This window comes from Zootoca vivipara, chromosome 5 (genome assembly GCF_965207765.1).
Source record: "Zootoca vivipara chromosome 5, rZooViv2.hap1.1, whole genome shotgun sequence".
NCBI classification, from domain to species: domain Eukaryota; kingdom Metazoa; phylum Chordata; class Lepidosauria; order Squamata; family Lacertidae; genus Zootoca; species Zootoca vivipara.
The window spans coordinates 45866120-45889569 of NC_142588.1; the positions used below are offsets into that span (position 1 = coordinate 45866120).

General features: G+C 42.8%; 1 protein-coding gene across 1 annotated transcript; it reads right to left on the minus strand.

Moving 5' to 3' along the window:
• Positions 1 to 937: 937 nt before the first annotated feature.
• On the minus strand, positions 938 to 9211 carry KCNK18 (potassium two pore domain channel subfamily K member 18). Its single transcript, XM_035138540.3, has 3 exons — positions 8983 to 9211; positions 7764 to 7907; positions 938 to 1955 (listed from the first exon to the last, which is right to left on the minus strand). The coding sequence occupies exons 1-3, from the start codon at positions 9200 to 9202 to the stop codon at positions 1144 to 1146; spliced, it is 1176 nt and encodes a 391-aa protein (XP_034994431.2). The 5' UTR covers positions 9203 to 9211; the 3' UTR covers positions 938 to 1143.
• Between the last annotated feature and the right edge of the window lie 14239 nt (positions 9212 to 23450).

The window sequence follows — 23450 nt, forward strand, 5'->3', positions numbered from 1 at the left end:
GCCTTCATCCAGCCCACCACAGCATCCAATCCAGAGCTTATACAGCCACTCATGGTTCAGATGTGACCACAAAAAAAAAAAAATAGATCTGGGTGACATCAGTGAAGTGAGTGGTAACTGGAGAGGGGGCTTTCTCAGCCATGGTGCCCCATTCATGGAATGGCATCCCCAAAGAAGTTCACATGGTAGTAATGTTGCCATCTGAAACTGTCTTGGTTGCCCTGGTTGATAACTATCCCTAGGAGAGGCAGAGGGAATGTAACATGGTGGGTTCTTCTGGATTTCTTCTCAGTGGTTTTCAAAGCCATTTGCCATGTTTAGATCAGGGACAGCTGAGAGAAAACCAGCTTCCATGGGAACCTCTTCATCTGCCGATGTCCATCAAGGAGTCCCTGCTGTTCTGGATGACTCCTTAATTGCAGATTCAATTGTCTATATTTTAATGAAATTGTTTTATTGCACATTTTAATTTTGGATGCCTATATTTCAATGATTCTGTATTTTTTATATACCTGTAAACCACATTGAAGCCCTTTTTTGCATCAAGTGTTATATAGAATTATTAATTAATTAATCACCATCATATTTTAGGTGCCAAACAACCCCCCTTTTATTATCCCAGGCTTTTGAATTTTAAGCATTTTAAAATCTTACCAATTGTCTGTTTTATTTTGTTATTTCAATTGTGTAAACTTACATGGACCCAATTCCAGTAAGATCTGGTATATTAATATTGCAAATATTTCATTGTTATTATCAATTATTCTAGCTCACCGCTGTCATTGCCAATGGAGGGGGGGGAGACAAATGGTGGATATGTCCACACAATTTTAAATATTCATATTTAACAGAGAGGCACCTTCTATATTACCTAGTGTTCCAAAGAATAGTTTTATTCCATCAGTTTTACTCCTTAAAGGGGAGGAATGCCCTCACTATCATTTGTGTTCAGCTGCTACATAATCATTCCACTAGTTTACAAGCAGATCCCACTGTCAATGAAAATAATCACCCATCGTGATTTTCCATTACTGAATCAAAGGCGGAAAAACAAAAGCATTCACAATAGCCTGTAGCGGCTACCCATCAACATGAGTTTGGAACTGATGTTGCTGCCTCTCCTTTTAGTTAGATGGACATTTTTCATACCATTTTTGGTGGGGTATTTTTCCGTCCGATGCAGCAGATCAACTTTTTGTACAGAGAAATGAGCCTGTCTTGCCCCAGCTTGAAAGCGATGATGACGATTTCCATGCCGACCACAATATAAAATGACAAAAACAAAAAGAAGTTGGGGTGTTCCAGGGCAACGTCACCAAAGCCAATTGTTGTTAAGGTGATGAAGCAGAAATAGAAAGCGCCCTCGAAATTCAGACGGCTTTCCCAACGCGGAAGGATGGCGGCAGCGCAGGAAATGTACACAAAGACAATGAGCATCATCAACCAAAATGGCACATCCAGCTTTTCTACTCTTTTCCCTATATTGTCAATATTGTCAATCATGTGGTTCATCATTGCCCCTGAATCTAGTTCAGGGCATGAACTCCATCGTTCAAATTTGCCAGGTCCTGGTGGTGCAAGGAACTGGTTCTCCCTGGCAATAAGGTGTTCAAATATTTCGACATTTCGACTTTGCCCAGGCTTTATTTTCAGTGAAGAGTGATGTCTTAGCACTTCTTTAATATTTAAAGGTTCATGAAGGACTACTTTGGTTTGCCTGAGGGCTAATGATCCAGATTTTGAGTCTCTCTTCTTCTTCCAGCAGGATGCAAGAGAAAGTCTGGCTAATATTTTTGACTGTAGTTGTCTTCCTTTATTGTAAGATGTGGATAATATAGATGAGAGGATGTCTCCCATATCAGTGAGAACTAAGAACATTAGAGGGATGCCAAATAATGCATACAGCATACACAAGTATTTCCCAGGTCTTGTCACAGGGTAGGTATGACCATAGCCTGAAACCAAACAGAATCAGAGAAGCACAATTTAAATTCCATTTGATTTGTTTTTTCACTGGTATGTCAATTAAATCCAAGCTGATGAAATATGCAAAGAATTTCTTCCCTTTATCCAATATTGCTTCCCTGCCACCCAGAACATGAAGTCTAAAAACAGCTCTACTACATTCATGTATTTCCATTGCAGGTGACAAATACTATGCAGAACTTAGTTTTCCTACTTACAATGCAAGACCAAATGGTTTATTTAAGTCCCTTTTTGTGCATTTTTAAATTCTTTTGGAAAGGTTTTCCCCTTTTGTAGAGTTTAGCCTTAGTTTCTTCATGCTTATGTGCAAATAGCAACATTCTTCCAGTATATAACTTGCTCAGCTAAAGGCTGACTATTGCTAATCCTTGGTTGATTTTTCTTTTTTTAAGTGCTGGTAGGTGATTTAGCAAGATGTTTGCATACTTCAACTTCATCTCTCTGTAATACACCAGTTGACTACAACACAGGGCCAGCCCAAGACATTTTTCTGCCTGAGGCAAAGGGAAAGATGGCACTTCTCCCATTCCATGCACAGAAGTTGATCAAACTTGTACTCTTACCTCTGGCAATGGGACAAAATTATCCACCCCATCTGAGGACAGCAAACTACCTTAGGGGTTTCAGGGCAGTCTGTATGGGTCACACGGTTATGCCTGCTCCCTTTCTTTAGTATCTGCTGCCTAAGGCAGCTGCCTCACTCTCCCTTAAAGATCTAGCAGCAAAGGGCAAAGCGTCAACAAATCACATAATGTCAACTTGCATTAATAGCATTCCTATATGTTATGATCAGAGTCCTTTCCTCCTAAGAACTAATAGAAAATTGGGTTCAGGGGGGCACAGTGATTCCACACTGCATACAAAGTCGAATATGAAGATAGTAGTTTATGAGGAGATCTGTCACTACGTGAGCTACTTAGTTTATCAAACCAAAGGTTTAACAGCACATCTTATTTGTGTCTACTCAAAAGCATTTTACACTGAGTTCAATAGGACTTACTCCCAGAAAAGTTGTTATAGAGATACGTCCCAAATACCGCATGCATTCTTGCTACTAAGTGTTCCTACAGTCTTTAGATTCCATTATCAACTTTACAGCCAACTTGATGTGTGGCCTTGAAGCTTGGAATGCCTTTCCCTCCTTACTTTCACACCTGGAAGCAACTAATAATGTAGACTTCAGGGATTGGCTAGAGGAGGAAGTTAATTGCTATAATTTAAATGTATGGAGTGTTTTTTTTTGTTTCCTTTTTATCTCTTAATGATAGTAATCAAAAAGGCTTAAGCCCAGACTCTGGGATTTTTTGGGGGGGTGGGGTGGGGTTGTTATTTGTAAAATACTTTAACAATACAGTCCACCCAAATACTAACAAATTCTGCCTGAGGTTACAGGCAACAGAGAGTGTGTCTTCCTTTCCTATCTCAAATAAACAAAACAAAACAAAACCTCAGCAAATAGATTGGCACTGCTTTCATGATTTTGCTGGCTTGGCTTGATTTCCTGAGTCCAGAGGTATTTGCCTTACAGGCACCTTCTAGTTCATGAGCCACGACAGTCTGGATTGCGTATATGGATTGGAACAGGAAGGGGAAGAGAACTGGTGGAGGGATAAGCCTTCTTTTGGAGCAGGGAACTATTATTATTATTATTATTATTATTATTATTATTATTATTATTATTTCCAGCTTTGTGATAGTATGAAATCTCCAGTGCAAGTCTACAGCTGGACAAATATTCTTTTATATGTTTGCTGCTTTAAGATAACGTTGAAAACCTGCTGTACTAAAATATGGACCTGATATGTGGCAAATTCCTACTATCTAACTGAGATCCAGTGTGGTATTGTATTTAGAGGGCCAGGGAGTTCCACGTTCAGACACCTGCCCTCTGTCCTTGGGCCAGAAGTTATCTCAGCCTAGCCTAGACTGCTGTGAGGATTAAAATGGACCATAAGGCATTTTATTTTTGACACCATACATTGCAAGCCAGCAGCAGCATTCCAAATGAGATGGGCTGAATCAGTTTAACAGCTGGGTCACTGCAGTCAGTGAGGCTGCAACCCGCAACCCACTTGCTAGGGTAGAGCATGGCAGGTGTGTCTGGATCTTATGGCCTTTAGGTTGCAGAAAGCTTTGAGTTTAGGCTATTGGATCACATGTCTGTCAAGGGCCATCTGTCCCTGTCCCCTTGTGCAGGCAGAGGAGTTGGTACTTCCTCTGATGCTCATGAAGGGTCTCAGTGAACATCTCCTCTTTCCCAAACTGTTGTCTAAACAGTTTGGGAAAGAATTTTTAACAGAAGTCAATGGCAGTCTATAATTGGCCATTAACTCCCAAATCCTTGTTGCCTGGATTCCTAAGTGACTATGAATCAAACATGCACTGTCTTGTAATGTCAGAATTGTTGACGATAGCAAAAATGATAATTGCAAAAAGTTGGTGTAGTTCCAAAGTGCTCACAATCAAGAAATAGGTTGCCAATGTATGGCAAGCAGCCACAAAGTGAGGAGGGGGAGAAGAGAATGCAGAACAGTGTCAATCACGTCTAAACTTTTGAAAATGATCAAATGACATCAATACTAATATTTATATTTTATATTTGTTTAAAATTGTCATGTATTCATATTTCTGTTATGAGATACCTTTTGGATTTACCCTGTTGCATATTTTACTATAAATTCAATTGCTAAAAATAGCAATATGGCATTTGTCAGCCACAAACTAATTAGGTCCCTTTTACTGTGAATCTTTTGGTATGCATATGTTGCTTAGATGTTTCTTTCTTGAAACAGTTGTCTTAAATGACTTAGCTAGCAGAAGAAGACTAGATTCACCAAAGACCACGTTCCCTATATGATGTACTACACTGCAAGGAAAATGCAAATGTTAAAAACTAGCTTTGCTCCTTGCTAAGGGAAAGCCAAGTGAGCTTTTTCTTGCTCCTTGAACATCATTGGTTACCCACATAATATGTTCATTGAAGTGGTCCCTATAAGTTATTGCCTTTACCTCAATCTCAGGAAATAAATTGGGGTATACCAACTGATGACCTGAAGATTCATTCATCTATTTACTGTATACCCCACCTTTCCTCCAGGAAGCTCAAGGCGGCATACATGTTTCCTCGTCTTCCTCCCCATTTATCCTCACAACAACCCTGTGAAGTAGGTTAGGTGGAGAGGTAGTGATCCAGTGAGTGGGGATTTGAACTCCAGTCTGCCAGGTCTTAGTCCAGTACTCTAAGCACTATACCATACAGAAGTAGAGAATCTATCTCTGGTGCATGCATCACAAGAATATACATAGTGCGCATAGCCTAAGCACTAAGAGAGGCATCAGTGCTCTGACACTGAAACCAAATCATCATTTATACATTACACACTATGGCGGTTTGAGACTAGTGTCCTCCTGACCTGGTTTCTTCTTCCCGGTTTGAGGTAGTGGCAATCATATTTCACTGAGAAAAAAATGGGTTGTTTTTTTTCCTGGAGGGGGAGCTCCCAATTTAATTTGATTATATACCAGTATATTCTGACAGGAGATGAAATAATATTATTAGCAGCTTAATTAAATATATGGGGTGTATGGTGGGGTGTTAAGGGATGGGTAGTACCTGTGGTGGGGGACACGTGGTTCTCCTTTCGGGGGTAGTTTGTCCGCTTTGGTCCCCACCCTGCACTCCGCTCTCACTTGTGGCTCTTAGAAGCTGTCAGTACGTGGCAGCAGCCATACCCAAGGAATGACTTCAACTGGCTGGCTATACCAGGTGAGGGTAGCCGATGGGTCTCAAACCCTTGGTGAGTTAGGGACTTCTCCTGCACGTTAAGACAGGCGCTGCCAGATCGAGTGGACAAGACCAGTAGTGGGTCCAACGGTGAAGAAGGGGGTTTCTGCACATGCTGTAGAGGGAAGTGAGGGGCAGGTGGGGCCAGGGCCGTCATAAGCCCATCCAGCGCCCTGGCGCTAGGTCCCTCCAGCGCCCCCCTCCAGAGCCTCTCCAAGGGCCCGGGAGTGCCAAGCGGACCGCGGCAGCAGCGGGAGGCCACCTCCAAGGACTCCGCACTGCGGCTCCTTCTCGTTTCCCCAGCACTGAGTTCCGCTCAGTCAAGCTTCGCCACCAGCGCGTGCACCGCGGGACCAGCAAGAGCTGTTTGGGCGCTGTGCGCGCGCTGGTGGCGAAGCTCGACTGAGCGGAACCCAGCGCTGGGGAAACGAGAAGGCGGTGCAGCGCGGAGTCCTCGGAGAAGGAGCGCAGTCCTGGCCAGATCGCCGGAACCCAGCGCTCACTTGGCACCCTTCCAGCGCCCTCCAGCGCCCGGCGCCGTGGTTCTCCGCACCACTAGCCTCTATGGCTAGGACAGGCCTGGGTGGGGCTCATCGACCTGGGAAGGCAGCCCACCTAGGAGAAGGGAAACTCTGATCCTAAACCTTTGCTGCCTTGCGGGATATCTTTGGGAGAAGAAAAGGCTAAGGACTAAACCCCCCACAAATCCTGAGTGGAGTCCCTAAGACAGCTGGATGGCATCTTGTACACCTCCTTCTGGCAACTCCTGCAGCAATGCTGGTGCCAAACATATTGCTCGGCTTTCCTTTGGACCACAACAGAGAGGCTAAGAGGGGGATCTTGTCCTGTCATCTTGGCAGCCCTGGACCTCCATACACACTGCCCTGGTTTGCACCCCAGGGGAGTCACTTCAGTGCTGCTAGCACAGCAGTTTGACTTGCGCAACACCCCCCCCCCCGCACACTCCATTGTCTCTCCACCTACATCGTTCTGCCCGGACACTGAGGTCCATCTCCGAGGGCCTTCTGGCGGTTCCCTCACTGCAAGAAGTGAGGTTACAGGGAACCAGGCAGAGGGCCTTCTCAGTAGTGGCGCCCGCCCTGTGGAACGCCCTCCCATTGGATGTCAAGGAAATAAACAACTCTCTGATCTGACTTTTAGAATACATTTGAAGGCAGCCCTGTTTAGGGAAGTTTTTAATGTTTGATATTTTGTTGCTTTATTATTATTATTATTATTATTATTATTATTATTATTATTATTATTTGAAGTGAAAGTGTTTTACGTGTGTTTTATCCTCTTCTCTAAATGTTGTTCATGGACAAGATTAGTGAAGATTTGATGTGATGTGATTTGATTGGGAATTAAAATATGAAGCACAAATCTTCAGAATGTATATAAATTAGAGACACGTCTTTACACATAATACTAACTGACATAATAAAGTTATATTCAAATATTGCAGATATTTCAAACAGAAATGGAAGAGGATTTCTGGGTTTGGTGTGCTGGGGACCCTCATGAGCCACACATCTTGTACTCCCTTATATGGCTGCCCCAATGACATCATCGGGAATAATCCTGGAAGCTTTACCCCATCTTTCTATGGAAAGTTTCTGCAGCCAATGATGACTTAATTCTGTACATAAAAACTTTATGAGAGGTCCTTGATATAACTTGCAGTACAATCACATGTTTTCTCGGAATTAAAACCCACTGTGTCCAATGTGACTTAGTGTATATGTATATATATATGGAAGTAATCTCTCTGAGTTCAAGGAGAGTTACTCCTATGTACATGGACACCAACATTCACCCTCAAATGACTATATCCATGGTGTAATGTAGGTAACTATGGGATTCTGGTGGCATATGCTGTTGCTGAAGAAGCTACAGGTCCCCATTGGGATTTATTTATTTCTTGCAGGCATGCTAATGAGCTCAATTATCTTAACAAGTCAAGTGCAAAATACTTTCGGAAAGTCATACTTACCCACTGTTGTGAACACAGTGCAGCAGAAAAAGAGAGAGCCCAGGAAGGACCATTTCTTTTTAGGGTCGCCAAACCATTCCCATTCAATTGTTTCAATCAGCTTGCGTGCTTCTTCCTTGAACTCATCAAAGGAGATCTCATTTCCTGTTCATAAGAAAGTGAGATTTAGTATTAAATAAACTGAAAATTATGGACCTGGATTATGGAGAATAAGTAAGGGTTATGGACCATTTGGGTTATTCAGCACTCACTGACTGGCTGGCTGGCTTTTATTGAGGCTTAGCTTTTTAAAAGAAGCTCTCTTCCAGTGCATCATTCCATGGAGAGGAAAGCAATGATTGGACTGGGGGGGTGCTTATGATCTGGCAGCTGTTCTCCCCTAATTCTGGGGTGGGGGTGGGGGTGGGGGTGGGGGTTTCCACTCTAGCTAGTGTTGAAATAAATGCAAACAGCACCTGCTTGGGGACACAATCATGTGCTTTTACATGTTTTCCATAGCACAGAGTGAAGCCATGGAGAAAATACTGAGTTGTGACAGAAGAAAGAAAACATCATAAAATTAAACCTGAGATTGAATTTAAAGCATCATTTTAACAAAATGTTCCTGACAAATTTGGATCTTAAAATATTTTTTCAATAAATTATCACCGTTGTTCCAAATGCATTCTTTCTTAAAATGATGCGTCCTGAAACAATCACATTCCTTGAAAAGGACTTATTGCTGCTTAGGATTTGTACAAAACTAGTCTTTAGGATTGTAGCATTGTGGGGCAGGCACGGTACGGCCGCCTACAGTGACTAGTGTAAAAGAAAGCCTCGAAATGATGAACTGCTTTGCTGGAACCAAGAAATTTGCTTCACACCAAAATGCCCCTTCATGGGTAGTGCCCCACAACCCATGACCAAAACTGCAGGGTGAGAAAGATCTACACAACAGTAAAGTCATAAAATGGGGAAGAAGACCTAAGCAGCAGCTGTTTTCATAAACCAGAGATAAGTATGATGTTCGGAAACTGGGAGCAGAGATTCCTCCGAGGATGAGAAATCCTTTCACATTAAAACAAGCAAAAAACAAACAAACCACCCAACACAGTATATTGCAGTCACAGCTGCCCAGCCCAGATATATTCAGACAGTCAAAAGGACAAGAGAATTGACATCCACTCTGTGAAATAAACTCGGGTTAATACATCTCTGCCAATGCTACCTGTGCACATACCTGATGAATTCTTTGACAGATTCCACAGCTGTCGCATGAAAGTCTGATATGCTTCTGTTTCATTGCTTTCTCTGTTGCCTTCAACGTGAGAAAACATGAGAGCGCCCAGCAATGCGTAGATCACTAAGGAACATATGAAGCAGACATGAGGGAAAACTGTCCAAAATACTTGGTTGCAGGACTTTTTCTCTGTCTGGGAAGGCGATGGTTCTGTCATCATCTTCCCAAAACTTTGTCTCGGCAAAAGCAGACTCAAAAAGGCTTCTGCACTCCTGCAAAACCTCTTCCGCTTAAGAGGAATAGAATACACTATTTCTATTCCATGCTTAAAGCACTCTTGATATTATAACTGGAGTTATCCTCACAATACCCAAAGGAGCCTGGAGAGAGCTTGCAACCAATCATGTCTGAGAAATATCTGTCTGTCAGATGTTAATACATTGTGCAGAATGGCTATTGATTTCTACCGGAGCTATAATGCATGCAGATGACAAGCTACAGTACAGCCTCTCCGGCAGTTACGTGATATTTGAAAGGAGGGGATAGTTTGGGTACTGTGCAGTATAACTTCCTGCGATCTGCCCTCTGGCAACAACTGAAACGAAATTTCCAGTAAGAGAAAGCAAACTGCAGAGTATAGATAATGGGTGCAGATAATGGATCGGAATTTGATCAGGGGATGTCGCCAAGGAGTGAAGATGTAGTATCTACTGTGCTTCTGCCATTGTATGGATTAGTGCCTATTTCCCAGGGGATTCAAAATATCACTCTGTTTTGCTATTCCTCCCACTCTTTCATCCTGGCTTTCCGGGTCTTTGCTGCACTAAGACTGCAGTCCTAATAATAATAATAATAATAATAATAACCTCACTAACCTGGAAATAAACCCCATTGAATTCAAGTAGTAGACAGGATTAGGACTGTGTTGTAGGTCAGTTGTTGTTGTTTAGTCGTTTAGTCATGTTCGACTCTTCGTGACCCCATGGACCATAGCACGCCAGGCACTCCTGTCTTGCACTGCCTCCCGTAGTTTGGTCAAACTCATGTTCGTAGCTTCGAGAACACTGTCCAACCATCTTGTCCTCTGTCGTCCCCTTCTCCTAGTGCCCTCAATCTTTCCCAACATCAGGGTCTTTCCCAAGGATTCTTCTCTTCTCATGAGGTGGCCAAAGTATTGGAGCCTCAGCTTCACGATCTGTCCTTCCAGGGAGCACTCAGGGCTGATTTCCTTCAGAATTGATAGGTTTGATCTTCTAGCAGTCCATGGGACTCTCAAGAGTCTCCTCCAGCACCATAATTCAAAAGCATCAATTCTTCGGCGATCAGCCTTCTTTATGGTCCAGCTCTCACTTCCATACATCACTACTGGGAAAACCATAGCTTTAACTATACGGACCTTTGTCGGCAAGATGATGTCTCTGCTTTTTAAGATGCTGTCTAGGTTTGTCATTGCTTTTCTCCCAAGAAGCAGGCGTCTTTTAATTTCGTGACTGCTGTCACCATCTGCAGTGATCAAGGAGCCCAAGAAAGTAAAATCTCTCACTGCCTCCATTTCTTCCCCTTCTATTTGCCAGGAGGTGATGGGACCAGTGGCCATGATCTTGGTTTTTTTGATGTTGAGCTTCAGACCATATTTTGCGCTCTCCTCTTTCACCCTCATTAAAAGGTTCTTTAATTCCTCCTCACTTTCTGCCATCAAGGTTGTGTCATCTGCATATCTGAGGTTGTTGATATTTCTTCCAGCAATCTTAATTCCTGCTTGGGATTCATCTAGTCCAGCCTTTCGCATGATGAATTCTGCATATAAGTTAAATAAGCAGGGAGACAATATACAACCTTGTCGTAATCCTTTCCCAATTTTGAACCAATCAGTTGTTCCATATCCAGTTCTAACTGTAGCTTCTTGTCCCACATAGAGATTTCTCAGGAGACAGATGAGGTGATCAGGCACTCCCATTTCTTTAAGAACTTGCCATAGTTTGCTGTGGTCGACACAGTCAAAGGCTTTTGCATAGTCAATGAAGCAGAAGTAGACGTTTTTCTGGAACTCTCTAGCTTTCTCCATAATCCAGCGCATGTTTGCTATTTGGTCTCTGGTTCCTCTGCCCTTTCGAAATCCAGCTTGCACTTCTGGGAGTTCTCGGTCCACATACTGCCTAAGCCTGCCTTGTAGAATTTTAAGCATAACCTTGCTAGCGTGTGAAATGAGCGCAATTGTGCGGTAGTTGGAGCATTCTTTGGCACTGCCCTTCTTTGGAATTGGGATGTAGACTGATCTTCTCCAATCCTCTGGCCATTGCTGAGTTTTCCAAACTTGCTGGCATATTGGGTGTAGCACCTTAACAGCATCATCTTTTAAAATTTTAAATAGTTCAGCTGGAATATCATCACTTCCACTGGCTTTGTTATTAGCAGTGCTTTCTAAGGCCCATTTGACTTCACTCTCCAAGGTGTCTGGCTCAAGGTCAGCAACCACACTACCTGGGGTGTACGAGACCTCCATATCTTTCTGGTATAATTCCTCTGTGTATTCTTGCCACCTCTTCTTGATGTCTTCTGCTTCTGTTAGGTCCTTACCACTTTTGTCCTTGATTATGGTAATCTTTGTACGAAATGTTCCTTTCATATCTCCAATTTTCTTGAACAGATCTCTGGTTTTCCCCATTCTATTGTTTTCCTCTATTTCTTTGCATTGCTCATTTAAGAAGACCCTCTTATCTCTCCTTGCTTTTTTTTTGGAAATCTGCATTCAGTTTCCTGTATCTTTCCCTATCTCCCTTGCATTTTGCTTGCCTCCTCTCCTCCGCTATTCGTAAGGCCTCGTTGGACAGCCATTTTGCCTTCTTGCATTTCCTTTTCCTTGGGATGGTTTTCGTTGCTGCCTCCTGTATAATGTTACGAGCCTCCATCCATAGTTCTTCAGGCACTCTGTCCACCAAATCTAAATCCTTAAACCTGTTCCTCACTTCCACTGTGTATTCATAAGGGATTTGATTCAGATTGTATCTTACTGGCCCAGTGGTTTTTCCTACTTTCTTCAGTTTAAGCTGGAATTTTGCTATAAGAAGCTGATGATCTGAGTTACAGTCAGCTCCAGGTCTTGTTTTTGCTGACTGTATAGAGCTTCTCCATCTTTGGCTGCAGAGAATATAATCAATCTGATTTCGATGCTGCCCATTTGGTGATATCCATGTGTAGAGTCGTCTCTTGTGTTGTTGGAAGAGAGTGTTTGTGATGACCAGCTTGTTCTCTTGACAGAACTCTATTAGCCTTTGCCCTGCTTCATTTTGAACTCCAAGGCCAAACTTGCCAGTTGTTCCTTTTATCTCTTGATTTCCTACTTTAGCATTCCAATCCCCTGTAATGAGAAGAACATCCTTCTTTGGTGTCATTTCTAGAAGGTGTTGTAGGTCTTCATAGAATTGGTCAATTTCACTTTCTTCAGCACCGGTAGTTGGTGCATAAACTTGGATTACTGTGATGTTAAAAGGTCTGCCTTGGATTCGTATCGAGATCATTCTGTCATTTTTGAGATTGCATCCCATTACAGCTTTTGCCACTCTTTTGTTGACTATGAGGGCCACTCCATTTCTTCTACAGGATTCTTGCCCACAGTAGTAGATATGATAGTCACCCGAACTGAATTCACCCATTCCCTTCCATTTTAGTTCACTGATGCCCAGGATGTCGATATTTATTCTTGTCATCTCATTTTTGACCACATCCAGCTTACCTCTATTCATGGTTCTTACATTCCAGGTTCCTATGCAATATTTTTCTTTACAGCATCGGACTTTCCTTTCGCTTCCAGGCATATCCGCAACTGAGCGTCCTTTCGGCTTTGGCCCAGCCGCTTCATCAGCTCTGAATCTACTTGTACTTGTCCTCCGCTCTTCCTCAGTAGCATGTTGGACGCCTTCCGACCTGAGGGGCTCATCTTCCAGCGTCATAACTTTTATATGCCTGTTGTCTTTGTCCATGGAGTTTTCTTGGCAGGGATACTGGAGTGGCTTGCCAGTTCCTTCTCCAGGTGGATCACGTTTAGTCAAAACTCTCCACTATGACCTGTCCATCTTGGGTGGCCCTGCATGGCATAGCTCATAGCTTCTCTGAGTTATTCAAGCCCCTTCGCCACGACAAGGCATTGATCCATGAAGGGGTGTAGGTCAGTATCCTGTGTATATATACTGATTAGAATGCCTTAAGTGCCTTCATTATACACCTTTAGGTGCCAGGCAAAAACGTTCCTCTTTAAACTGGCCTTTGGCTGATGGCCCTTTTAAAATGTGTTCTGGAAGGGTGGATTATTGAGTAGAGAATAGAATGAGTTGGGGGGGCTCTGCTGTGGTGGAGCCCCAAGCTATACCCAACTGGACAGGAAGATTCCTCCAGACCATCAGTAGGCAACATTAAACCCACCAAATGGAGTGCTTGCAGCAAGGTACTGGACAGTTTGGATACACTCCATCCAGCGGGAGGGGCTGAGCAGGAGGAGGTGGAGGAGAAGCAGGAGTCAAAGGAGCAGGACACAGTCTTGTTGCCAGTAACCAAGTGCTGCCTCTGTGACTGTGGACTGGAACAGATGCACTAGCCCAGACAGAGCATGGCTTCGAATGGTCACGTAAGGTGAGAGAGTCTTGCAAGTGAGCTCACCCTGACTCATATTTAAAAGCTTGGTGGGAGGGGAGGGGAAATTGTTGGGACATCTGCTTTGCTTCTGTTCAATTCTATATGTGTTACCCTTTCTTACTCTCAATTAAGAGCCACTGTTGTTGTGTTTGGGGATGAGAGTGTGACACTTGGAAAGAGGCCTGAAGGACCCCATTCAATTCCTAGGCCTGGGAATTCTACTCATTTCTCTCAAACCGGGCTGCCAGTCACTATTTGCTATGTGCTGTTGTATCTCAGAGAAGTATTTTCATGAAATTGCTGGGACATTGTTCAATCTGCTCCTGAAAGCATCCTGATGTTGGGATAAGAAGATGTTGAGTAGCAGTCTGAGTGGGCACAGACTACCTGACCCATTCCTGAGCATGATCCAGACTACATGGATCAAGAAACTGGGTATCTGTGCACTCCTTTCCCATGTTCAGGTCTGTACTAATGAAAGGTAAAGCCCAGCACATTTTAAAAAGCCTATTTCATTTGCTAACACAGAGATGTTGTGCTATGAAAATATTCTGTGAAAATAAAGGGAGGGGAACTATTGCGGACAAGCCTAATTCAATTATTCTGTCAGATAAGTGCAAATTACAATGCAAGCAGTTCTTCTAATTTTCTTGGATCACAGTAGTTCAAATTAGAAAGCTCTTTCTTTGGATACTGAAAGGCTTTTAGATAATCAATAACAACTCTCCCTGCATTATTTTATCAATGAGCTGTTGTTTAGGTGTTCCATTATAGTCAACTGCTGTACTTCCAAGCATTAAATGCTCAGATTTCAAATCCATATAATTTATATGTATACTATACATCTTTCCTTCCTTCCCATCACTAAGTGATTCATTGGGGGAAGGGGTAAAAGGAAAGGGGCAATGATTGCTACATGCCACATTGTATTCGAGGCATTCCATTAGACAAGAACGGCTGCAGGAATCGCCCATCCTCAAGATCACTGAAATGAGTGGGCAGGTTGACAGGCCTTGGAGATCAAGAGCAGAAGCAGTGGCAGATAGCGTGGTAGGGTGGCACCATGTGCCCGTCCTCCTGCCAGGACATAGAAAGGGAGGAGATAGGTGGGGGTGAGGCCAATGCATTCATAATAAACAAATTCCAATAGTTTGTTGGGAGGAAAATGAGAAACTGGGCAGGGCAAGGGGAATGAACTGGAGTGGGTAGAAACATGAACAGGACTACTCTGCCATACCTGCCAAGTTCGGGACGTAAAGATCCGGGATCGGCAGCGCGCGCATGACCGGAAGTTGCGTGACGCAACTTCCGGTGGCGCTTCGCCCTTCTATGGGCACCAGAAAATGGCGGCGCCAGCGCCGGAAGTCGCTTCCGCGCATGACTGGAAACACGTAAAAGCAACTTCCGGCGCTGGCGCCGCCATTTTCTGATGCCCATAGAAGGGCGAACCGCAACCGGAAGTCGCGTCACACAACTTCCGGTCATGCGCGGAAGCGACTTCCGGCGGCGCCATTTTCTGGTGCCCATAGAAGGGCAAAGCGGCACCAGAAAAATGGCTGCCGGGCCGAAGCTGATTTAAGGGACAATACCGGGATTTTAACCTAAACGGGAGACCGCCGGGAAACGGTAAGAAAAAAAGGGGTTTTCCCGGCGGATACGGGATACTTGGCAGCTATGCACTCTGCACATCACTGTTTTGTTGCAGGTTCAACTTGTATATAGTCTAAATTGATGCACCATTTGGACAATCTCTGATTAGCTGTTGCTTTGATGCATAATAATAATAATAATAATAATAATAATAATAATAATTTATTTATTTATACCCCGCCCATCTGGCTGGGTTTCCCCAGCCACTCTGGATGGCTTCCAACAGAAAAATGAAATGAAATAATCTATTAAACATTAAAAGCCTCCCTAAACAGGGCTGCCTTCAGATGTCTTCTAAAAATCTGGTAGCTGTTTTTCTCTTTGACATCTGATGGGAGGGCGTTCCACAGGGCGGGCACCACCACTGAGAAGGCCCTCTGCCTGGTTCCCTGCAACTTGGCTTCTCACAACGAGGGAACCGTCAGAAGGCCCTTGGTACTGGACCTCAGTGTCCAGGCAGAACGAAAGGGGTGGAGACGCTCCTTCAGGATGCAGCTCACTATCTCCATGTTTTGGGGTTCCTGTGGTCACAATGACCAGATATTAACGCTAAGACAAATCTGGGTACATAAATCAATATTGTCAGGTTATTTGTCCATTTCATCTTTTGAGCCATTATCCCAGGCTCACACCTTACAATATAAGACGGTTATGGTGAAGATTATGTGTTACAATCAGCACAGATGGTACTACCTCAAACCATATGGTTAGATGTGACAGAGCCATAGCCAATGACCAAACAACAGCATTTCATTGATTTTCATCTCTTATTTTGATCTTCCTTGCCTGCTGCTTTCTTGAAATATTAATAGATGTGTTATTGTATCTTCCATTAGGCATTGTGGGCATTGTGGGGCCAGGATAGTAGCTTTTCAAGGCATCCCAAGCCAACACATGCACATTAACGTTCCACTAAAATCAATGGTCTTGAGCTCACATAACGCTACACTGGTTTATGACAATGGAATTATATTCCTTTTTTACCTCTTTAGTGGCTTCTGCTCAGTTATATTAGTTTTTTTAAATAGTACAGATATAAATAGGACTTGACCCAGAAGTATGATCTTTTTTTATATCTCTCACAGTACCTTTAAATTACAATTCAGGCTTTCCCAAACAGTTTTTATATGTGATGAATTATGCTTTACATCCTGAATATAAATTAACTAGACTTCTTATAGAGCTGGAAAAATAATGAACAGGGGGGAAACAGCCAAAGGTGTCTTTCAGTTACCTTTAATAAATATTCATCTAAATGGATCTCTGAACCAAGTCATCTGCAAATGCTTAAATGGAGGAGCTGAATGTTGTTAAACTAACAATAGATGTGCATTTTATGGAGTAAAGAAGCTCACTGTGTTTGTGTTATCATAAAGGAAAACCTTTTACATTTAGATATAATATAATTCTGTTGGGAGCTGCCCAGAGTGGCTGGGGAAACCCAGCCAGATGGGCGGGGTATAAATGATAAATTATTATTATTATTATTATTATTATTATTATTATTTGATCTCATCAAGATAAGCTACAATCCTAAGCCTGGCTGACTGAAATATTGTTGTTATCAGTGGGGTTTTGTGGTCTTAAATGCTATACTTGCTTACTTTGGAATATGTTCCACAGGGATATAAGTGTGTTTAGGACTGAAATATTCCATTCTCAAGATCTATTCTAGACAGCACTAGAAAATAAAAGGAAAATATTTTTTTATGTGTCTATGCTGGTTACATTTGAACAATTTAGATTCTTCTCTTTTCTTTAAAAAAAACCCTTATTCTATCGATACAGTGATTTTTATACTAAAATTATTCAGCAATAAACAATGAGTTGTATTGAAGAGTGGACTGCGTTAAGAATCTGTTTTTGATTGCCCTGAGCACATCACATTGAAGACAGAAGGAATCTCATGCTCAACTGGTAATAGCATGAATCTGCTTTTTCTCTCTCTTTTGGATAAATTAGTAGAGAAGACAATTGACAAGGTAATTGCCCAAAGCATTTTTGAAGGTTAGGTGTTGGACTTTATATGTTATTGGGTGAGATGTATGAGCATTTGTACTAGACTTGACCCAAGGTGTTTGTCTTGAATTGACAGGAAGAGCCTATGCACATCTACTCACAAGTAAGTCCCACCAAACTCAAATGGGTCTTGTTCCCAAGCACACATGTACAAGATTGCATCCTTTGCTTCCTTTTAGCAAACAATGCAATTGGGAATAAAGGATTACACAATTAAGTAAGAATTATTAAAAACCTATAGTTGTGCATCCCATGCAGAAAAAGTGAAACATCATTGCTTCTTTTATTTCAAAATCTCTGTTTCTTTCTCGCTCTCTTTCACTGGAAAGATTTGCTGGGTAGCAGCAATGAACAGGGCAAGAGTTTCCAAATGACCAAGGGGTGGGGGGAGACTAATTTGCTTTGCTGCCTTAGAAATCTAAATACAAGCCAACATGGTTCCATCTTTTGGTCCCACATTCTGCTGTGAGCCAACTGACTTGCTCCACAGCATGTGTGTCTTTTGGTCCTGCGCTGTGGCACAGCCCAAACGGGACATCTGGTGTTGGGATCAGAAGCCAGGGTAGTTTCTATAAATCCAGGGTGTCTTGCTTAAAATAGGACAGTTGTGTGGTATGGGGTAGAGTTAATGTTAGCCACTGAGATCCTGGCTTAATCAGGGAAATCTTTCTTTCAAGAGGAATGGGGCATCCACTTACCTATTTCTTCTTCTTCCTATTTAACCTGGCAGAAGAGGATCTTTAAATTCCCCATGGCACCTTTGTTTAATTTAATGCTTCTACAAATATTGCTCTTAGATAAATTATTGACGGGCCTTATTGAGGAATGCCATTTAGAGTATCAAGGGCACATCCCACTATGCCAAGTTTTGTAGTAGCATTTAAAAGAGCCAAATGGGAATGGTGGTTTTGTGCCACTATTATACTTAACAGGGAGATGCCATTACTTCATCCTGAAATTGCACACAATACTATCTTCATACTCAGGTCACATTTCTGCTCGACAGCACCTGGCAAGCATTGATGGTGCTTAGAGAACAAGTTTGTGCTTGAGGTTTTAAATAATAGCAGGAACACTCTCCAACTCTTGATGCGTGATTCATTCCCAGTGCAGAAGGTTAACAATCTTAAGAGAGAAATATCCTTGCTTTTGAAACAAAGGTTTAAAATTAATGACCTTTAAGACCAACCCATATTATTATTATTTATTAAATTTGTATGCCGCCTTATACCCATAGATCTCAGGGCTGTGTATAATACAAAATCACAATATAAAAAACACAAATAAAAGCAAAAACAGAGGCAACCCAATGATTCCCCCCCCCTTTCCACAAAACATTTCAAGGGGCATCGGATGTCCATCAGCCAAAGGCCTGGTTAAAGAGCAACATTTCGCCTGGTGCCTAAAGGTGTAAAATGAAGGCACCAGCCGAACCTTCTGGGGGAGAGCATTCCGCAAATGGATAGCTAGAAAGGGCCCGTTCTCACGTTGCCAACCTCGGGACCTCCCATGGAGGAGGCACACCTCAGAGGATGATCTCAGGTTCCAGGTAAGTTCATATAGAAAGAGGCGGTCCTTGAAGTATATATATCTGCTGATGCCATACAGAGGGACAGGGAATGTGATATCTACAATGGCTGCCTAAGAGATAGTGACTTGCTCAAGAGTTTCTAGTCCAAAGTTTCCCACCAACCCAGTGCTTCCCCTGCCCTTGTCGCCACCTACCCTGCCCTATCTTCGTCCTGATGAGCAGCAGTGCCATCACAGCCAAGAGGGTAGTGCAGTGACAATGCCCCAGCTCATGTGCCACAACTCCATGGGGAAGAAGAATCCCCAAGCAGTACCTTCTGAAACTTACCATGACAAGAGCCACCATACAACTATGCCTCTGAGACCTGTTCCTACCAGGATACATAGCAGATGGTAACGGAAGCTGTGGAGGGGTCTATCAGAATCAACAGCCTGGGGACATCATTTGTGAAGATAATCTAGCAGGACAACTGGAGCCACCTCTGCCCCAATGCCCAAGCTAGAAATCAGATTTCCCAGGTCTCAAAAAAACTGGCCTCACTCATTAAACCCTGGACAATGTCCAACCCTACCATTAGGCAGATTGAGGCAGCCTCCTCAGGAAACTGATTTGCATGGCTAATGAGAGTGAAGCAATCACTCCAGGAAGCTGGTAGAAGGGCAGTCAATTGTTGGTCATCTAATTTGTTTGCATTGGAGGTTTATATTATTATTATTATTATTATTATTATTATTATTATTATTATTATTCAGAGTGGGGGTTAAGAGAGTGGGATTTTCTGCCCAATAGACGTCAACATTACTTGAGTAACCTTGATTATTATGCATGTTGATTTAACATTCCTCTCAAGGCAAAATGAAAAGAATCATATTGTCAATATATAAGGCCCTGAACAATTCAGGACCAGGTTACCTGAAAGTCCACCTGGCCCTGCACAGAACTGTAAGATCACTTCAATCATATGGGGAAATTCTCCTCGGCTCACTGCACCCTATGGAATACCACAGGGCAGCGACCTGAAAATGGGCATTTTCTTCTGCTGCCCCTTCCCTCTGCCATATCTGAAGCAACAACTGTCAGTTGCTTTAGACATCTTCATAAATGCTTACACTTTACTCCTACCCACTCAAACCTCTCTTGTACCTACGATACATTGATGATATTTTTATTATCTGGACACATGGACAACAGACCCTGGAAACCTTCCACCAGACATTCAATGACTTTCACCCCACCATCAACCTAACAATGAACCAATCTATGCAAGAAATACATTTTTTGGACAATACTATAAAAATACAGGATGGACGTATAGACACCACCTTATACAGAAAACCAACTGACCGACAAACATATCTACATGCTTCTAGCTACCATCCCAAACATACCAAACAATCCATCGTATACAGCCAGGCCCTACGTTACAACCGCATCTGTTCCAACTCTACAGACAGAGAATCTCACCTAAGAGATCTATAGCAAACCTTTTTAGAACTAAAATATCCACCTGATGAAGTTAAACAACAGATCAACAGAGCCAGACTGATACCTAGAGAGAACCTGCTGCAAGACAGACCCAAAAAAGAAAATAACAGAACACCACTAGTCATCACATACAGCTCCCAAGTTAAAACAGTACAACGCATCATCAGAGACCTACAGCCTCTCCTGGACAATGACAGCTCCCTTTCTCAAGCTCTGGGAGGAAGACCTTTCATTGCCTACAGACAGTCACCCAATCTTAAACAACTCCTCACCCACAATAATACAACCACCAGACTTAACATGGACACTGGTACCAGAGCCTGCAATAAACCCAGATGCCAACTTTGCTGCCACATACACCCGGACAACATCATTACTGGCCCCAACAACATCCAACATACCATCTCAGGACTATTTAATTGCTCATCTTCTAACATTGTGTATGCCATCAAATGCCAACAGTGCCCTTCAGCTCTCTATATTGGACAAACAGGCCAAACCCTAAGCCAAAGGATAAATGGACATAACTCTGACATCAGGAACCACAAGACAGAGAAACCAGTATGAGAACACTTCAGTCTCCCAGGACATTCTATACAAGATCTCAAAGCAGCTGTTTTATTACAGAAAAATTTCAGGAACAGACTGGAAAGAGAAGTTGCTGAACTGGAACTCATTACCAAGCTTAAAACCATGGAGCCACCTGGGATGAACAAAGACATTGGATTCTTATCTCATTATGCATGATCTAGCTCCAAAGTATTTCTTTGCTGCATTAGACAAAGACGTATCCTTCTATATCATCAAACGTTTATATGAGCGAAAGTGATTAGCTCAGCAGGCCCATTCCATTAGAGAGTCATTTCATCTACCTGTCTGCTTCACCATTATTTTGTATTTAATCATTTGGGACTGAGAGTTCTTCTGAAGCATACCACAAATACCGTAGTAGGAAGCCAATGGGCCATTTAAAGTTAAGTAACAACAATAAATTGCCTGGCACTGGTCAGTCTGTGGTGGATTGTGGCCAGATTCTGACCTCATTTACACTGAAGCTACCCAGTGTTTGGTGGTGTTACAGAAACAATGGGAAATTTGCAGGACTATTGATGAGCTATTACCAGAGTATTTTTCAAAATTGTTTTTTCACTTTGGCTTATTGATTATTCCCTCTAGCTTGTTATGCATAGAATCAATGGCGATCAAAGAATAATACGTGGATTTTGACCTATGCTGGATTATCCGTTATTCTAAGCATTCTTCAGTATAGGACACCGAATTATATAATGTGTCAATGTGTCGTTTTTGCTGCTTCCATGGGATCCTTTTTATAATTTTTTGTTGTTAAGATTCATAATGCCCACCCAGCTTCATAAATCAAAGCACTGCAGCCATGTACCCACCTGGAAGTCAACATACTAGTCAGGAATGCTCCACAATCCCTACATGCACCATTCAGCTATTTTCAACCTTTTTTTGACTTAAGTAAAAAGAACCACAAGAGGGCACTCGAGGAATACATGATTTGTTAAAGCAGGCTTTTAGGGAAAGGTGGGGAAAGCCTCATTTAAGATGTTTCACTTCAACAGCTCAAAGATGTTTCAAAATGTCAGGCAGGTATCTGTAGGAAAGTCCTTGGCTACAATAAATAATTGAGCAAGCTCGACTCATACCATTCTTATTATGAAGTTGGACTAGTTCATGAGCCAAACCACACCTGATCTATCTTAGTAGTGACTCTGGCAGATACGTTTGCAAATTTAGATTATTCCGATAGCCCGCACTGCATTTTTCTTACTTTTAAAAAAGGCAAAGGGACCCCTGACAGTTAAGTCCAGTCGGGAACGACTCGGGTTGCGGCGCTCATGTTGCTTTGCAGGCCGAAGGAGCCAGCATTTGTCTGCTTCCGTGGACAGTTTTTCTGGGTCATGTAGCCAGCATGACTAAGGCTGCTTCTGGCAAACCAGAGCAGCACACAGAAATGCCATTTACCTTCCCGCCGGAGCGGTACCTATTTATCTTGCACTGCGTGCTTTCGAACTGCTAGGTTGACAGGAGCTGGGACTGAACAACGGGAGCTCACCCCGTTGTGGGGCCTCGAACCGCCGGCCTTCCGATCGGCAAGTCCAAGCCTTTGCTTTAAATTAGATCAGGTAGTAAGGTCAAACACTTTCAGATATCAAAATACCAGAGAGACACAGATTAGAAATCTGCAAGTGTGCCTTTTGCTCCCCATTCAGACGACTATGATACACTCTCTCGAAAATGATTTGGCAGGTGCAGAATGCAGAAGCCAATGTGATTGTTCCTGCTAGTTATAGGAAATACAATTCTGCGTGAGCATCACTGGCTACCAGTTTGTTTCTGGGACCAATTAAAAGTTCTGGTACCCTTTGGAGCCCTTCATGGCTTGAGTTCAGGACATTTGCAGGAGTACCCTCTGCTGTATATAAGACACCATAGCTTGGTGCCCTCCTTTTATGTTGGACTACCACTCCCATCACTCCCAGACTCCATGGCACTTGGGATCAGGGATGATAGGAGTTGGAAACCAAAACATATGGAAGGCACCCAGGTATGGGGACATTGTTCTACACCTCAATTAGCTCAGCAGCAACTTACACCAGGGGCAGCCAATGCAGTACCATCCCATTGTTGCTGGACTCCAACTCCCATCAGCCCCAAGGCCAATGGTCAGGGGTAATGGGAGTTGTAGTCCAGTCCAGTCAGGACTCATCCCTAGGGCAAGCTCTGTGGGAGGCTGTTTTTGCTTAAAGAAACAATATAGGGAAACCATCTCCCACAATAAAGCAACCAGATCGTGTTTAAGCAGACAGAGTATGGAATATGTCAATTAGACTTGCAATTGCTGCTTTTCACTGCAGTTGAAACTTATTTGTTTTTATGGCTTATTGGATGGCTTTGTTAATTGGATTATGGCTCTTTGATATTGCCATTCCCTGCATTGGGAACACTTTGCTTTTACTGAAAGGAAAGCTAAAAAGTTTCTAAATAGACAAATAGTGCATGCTTGACTGAGGATCGACAAGTCGATCTTTTCTTTTACAATATACTCAAATGGCCGCTAACCATCTTCTTCAATTTTGGCCCTGCAAGTTAGAAGAGTGGCCCTGTTAACTGTATCATTTCCAGT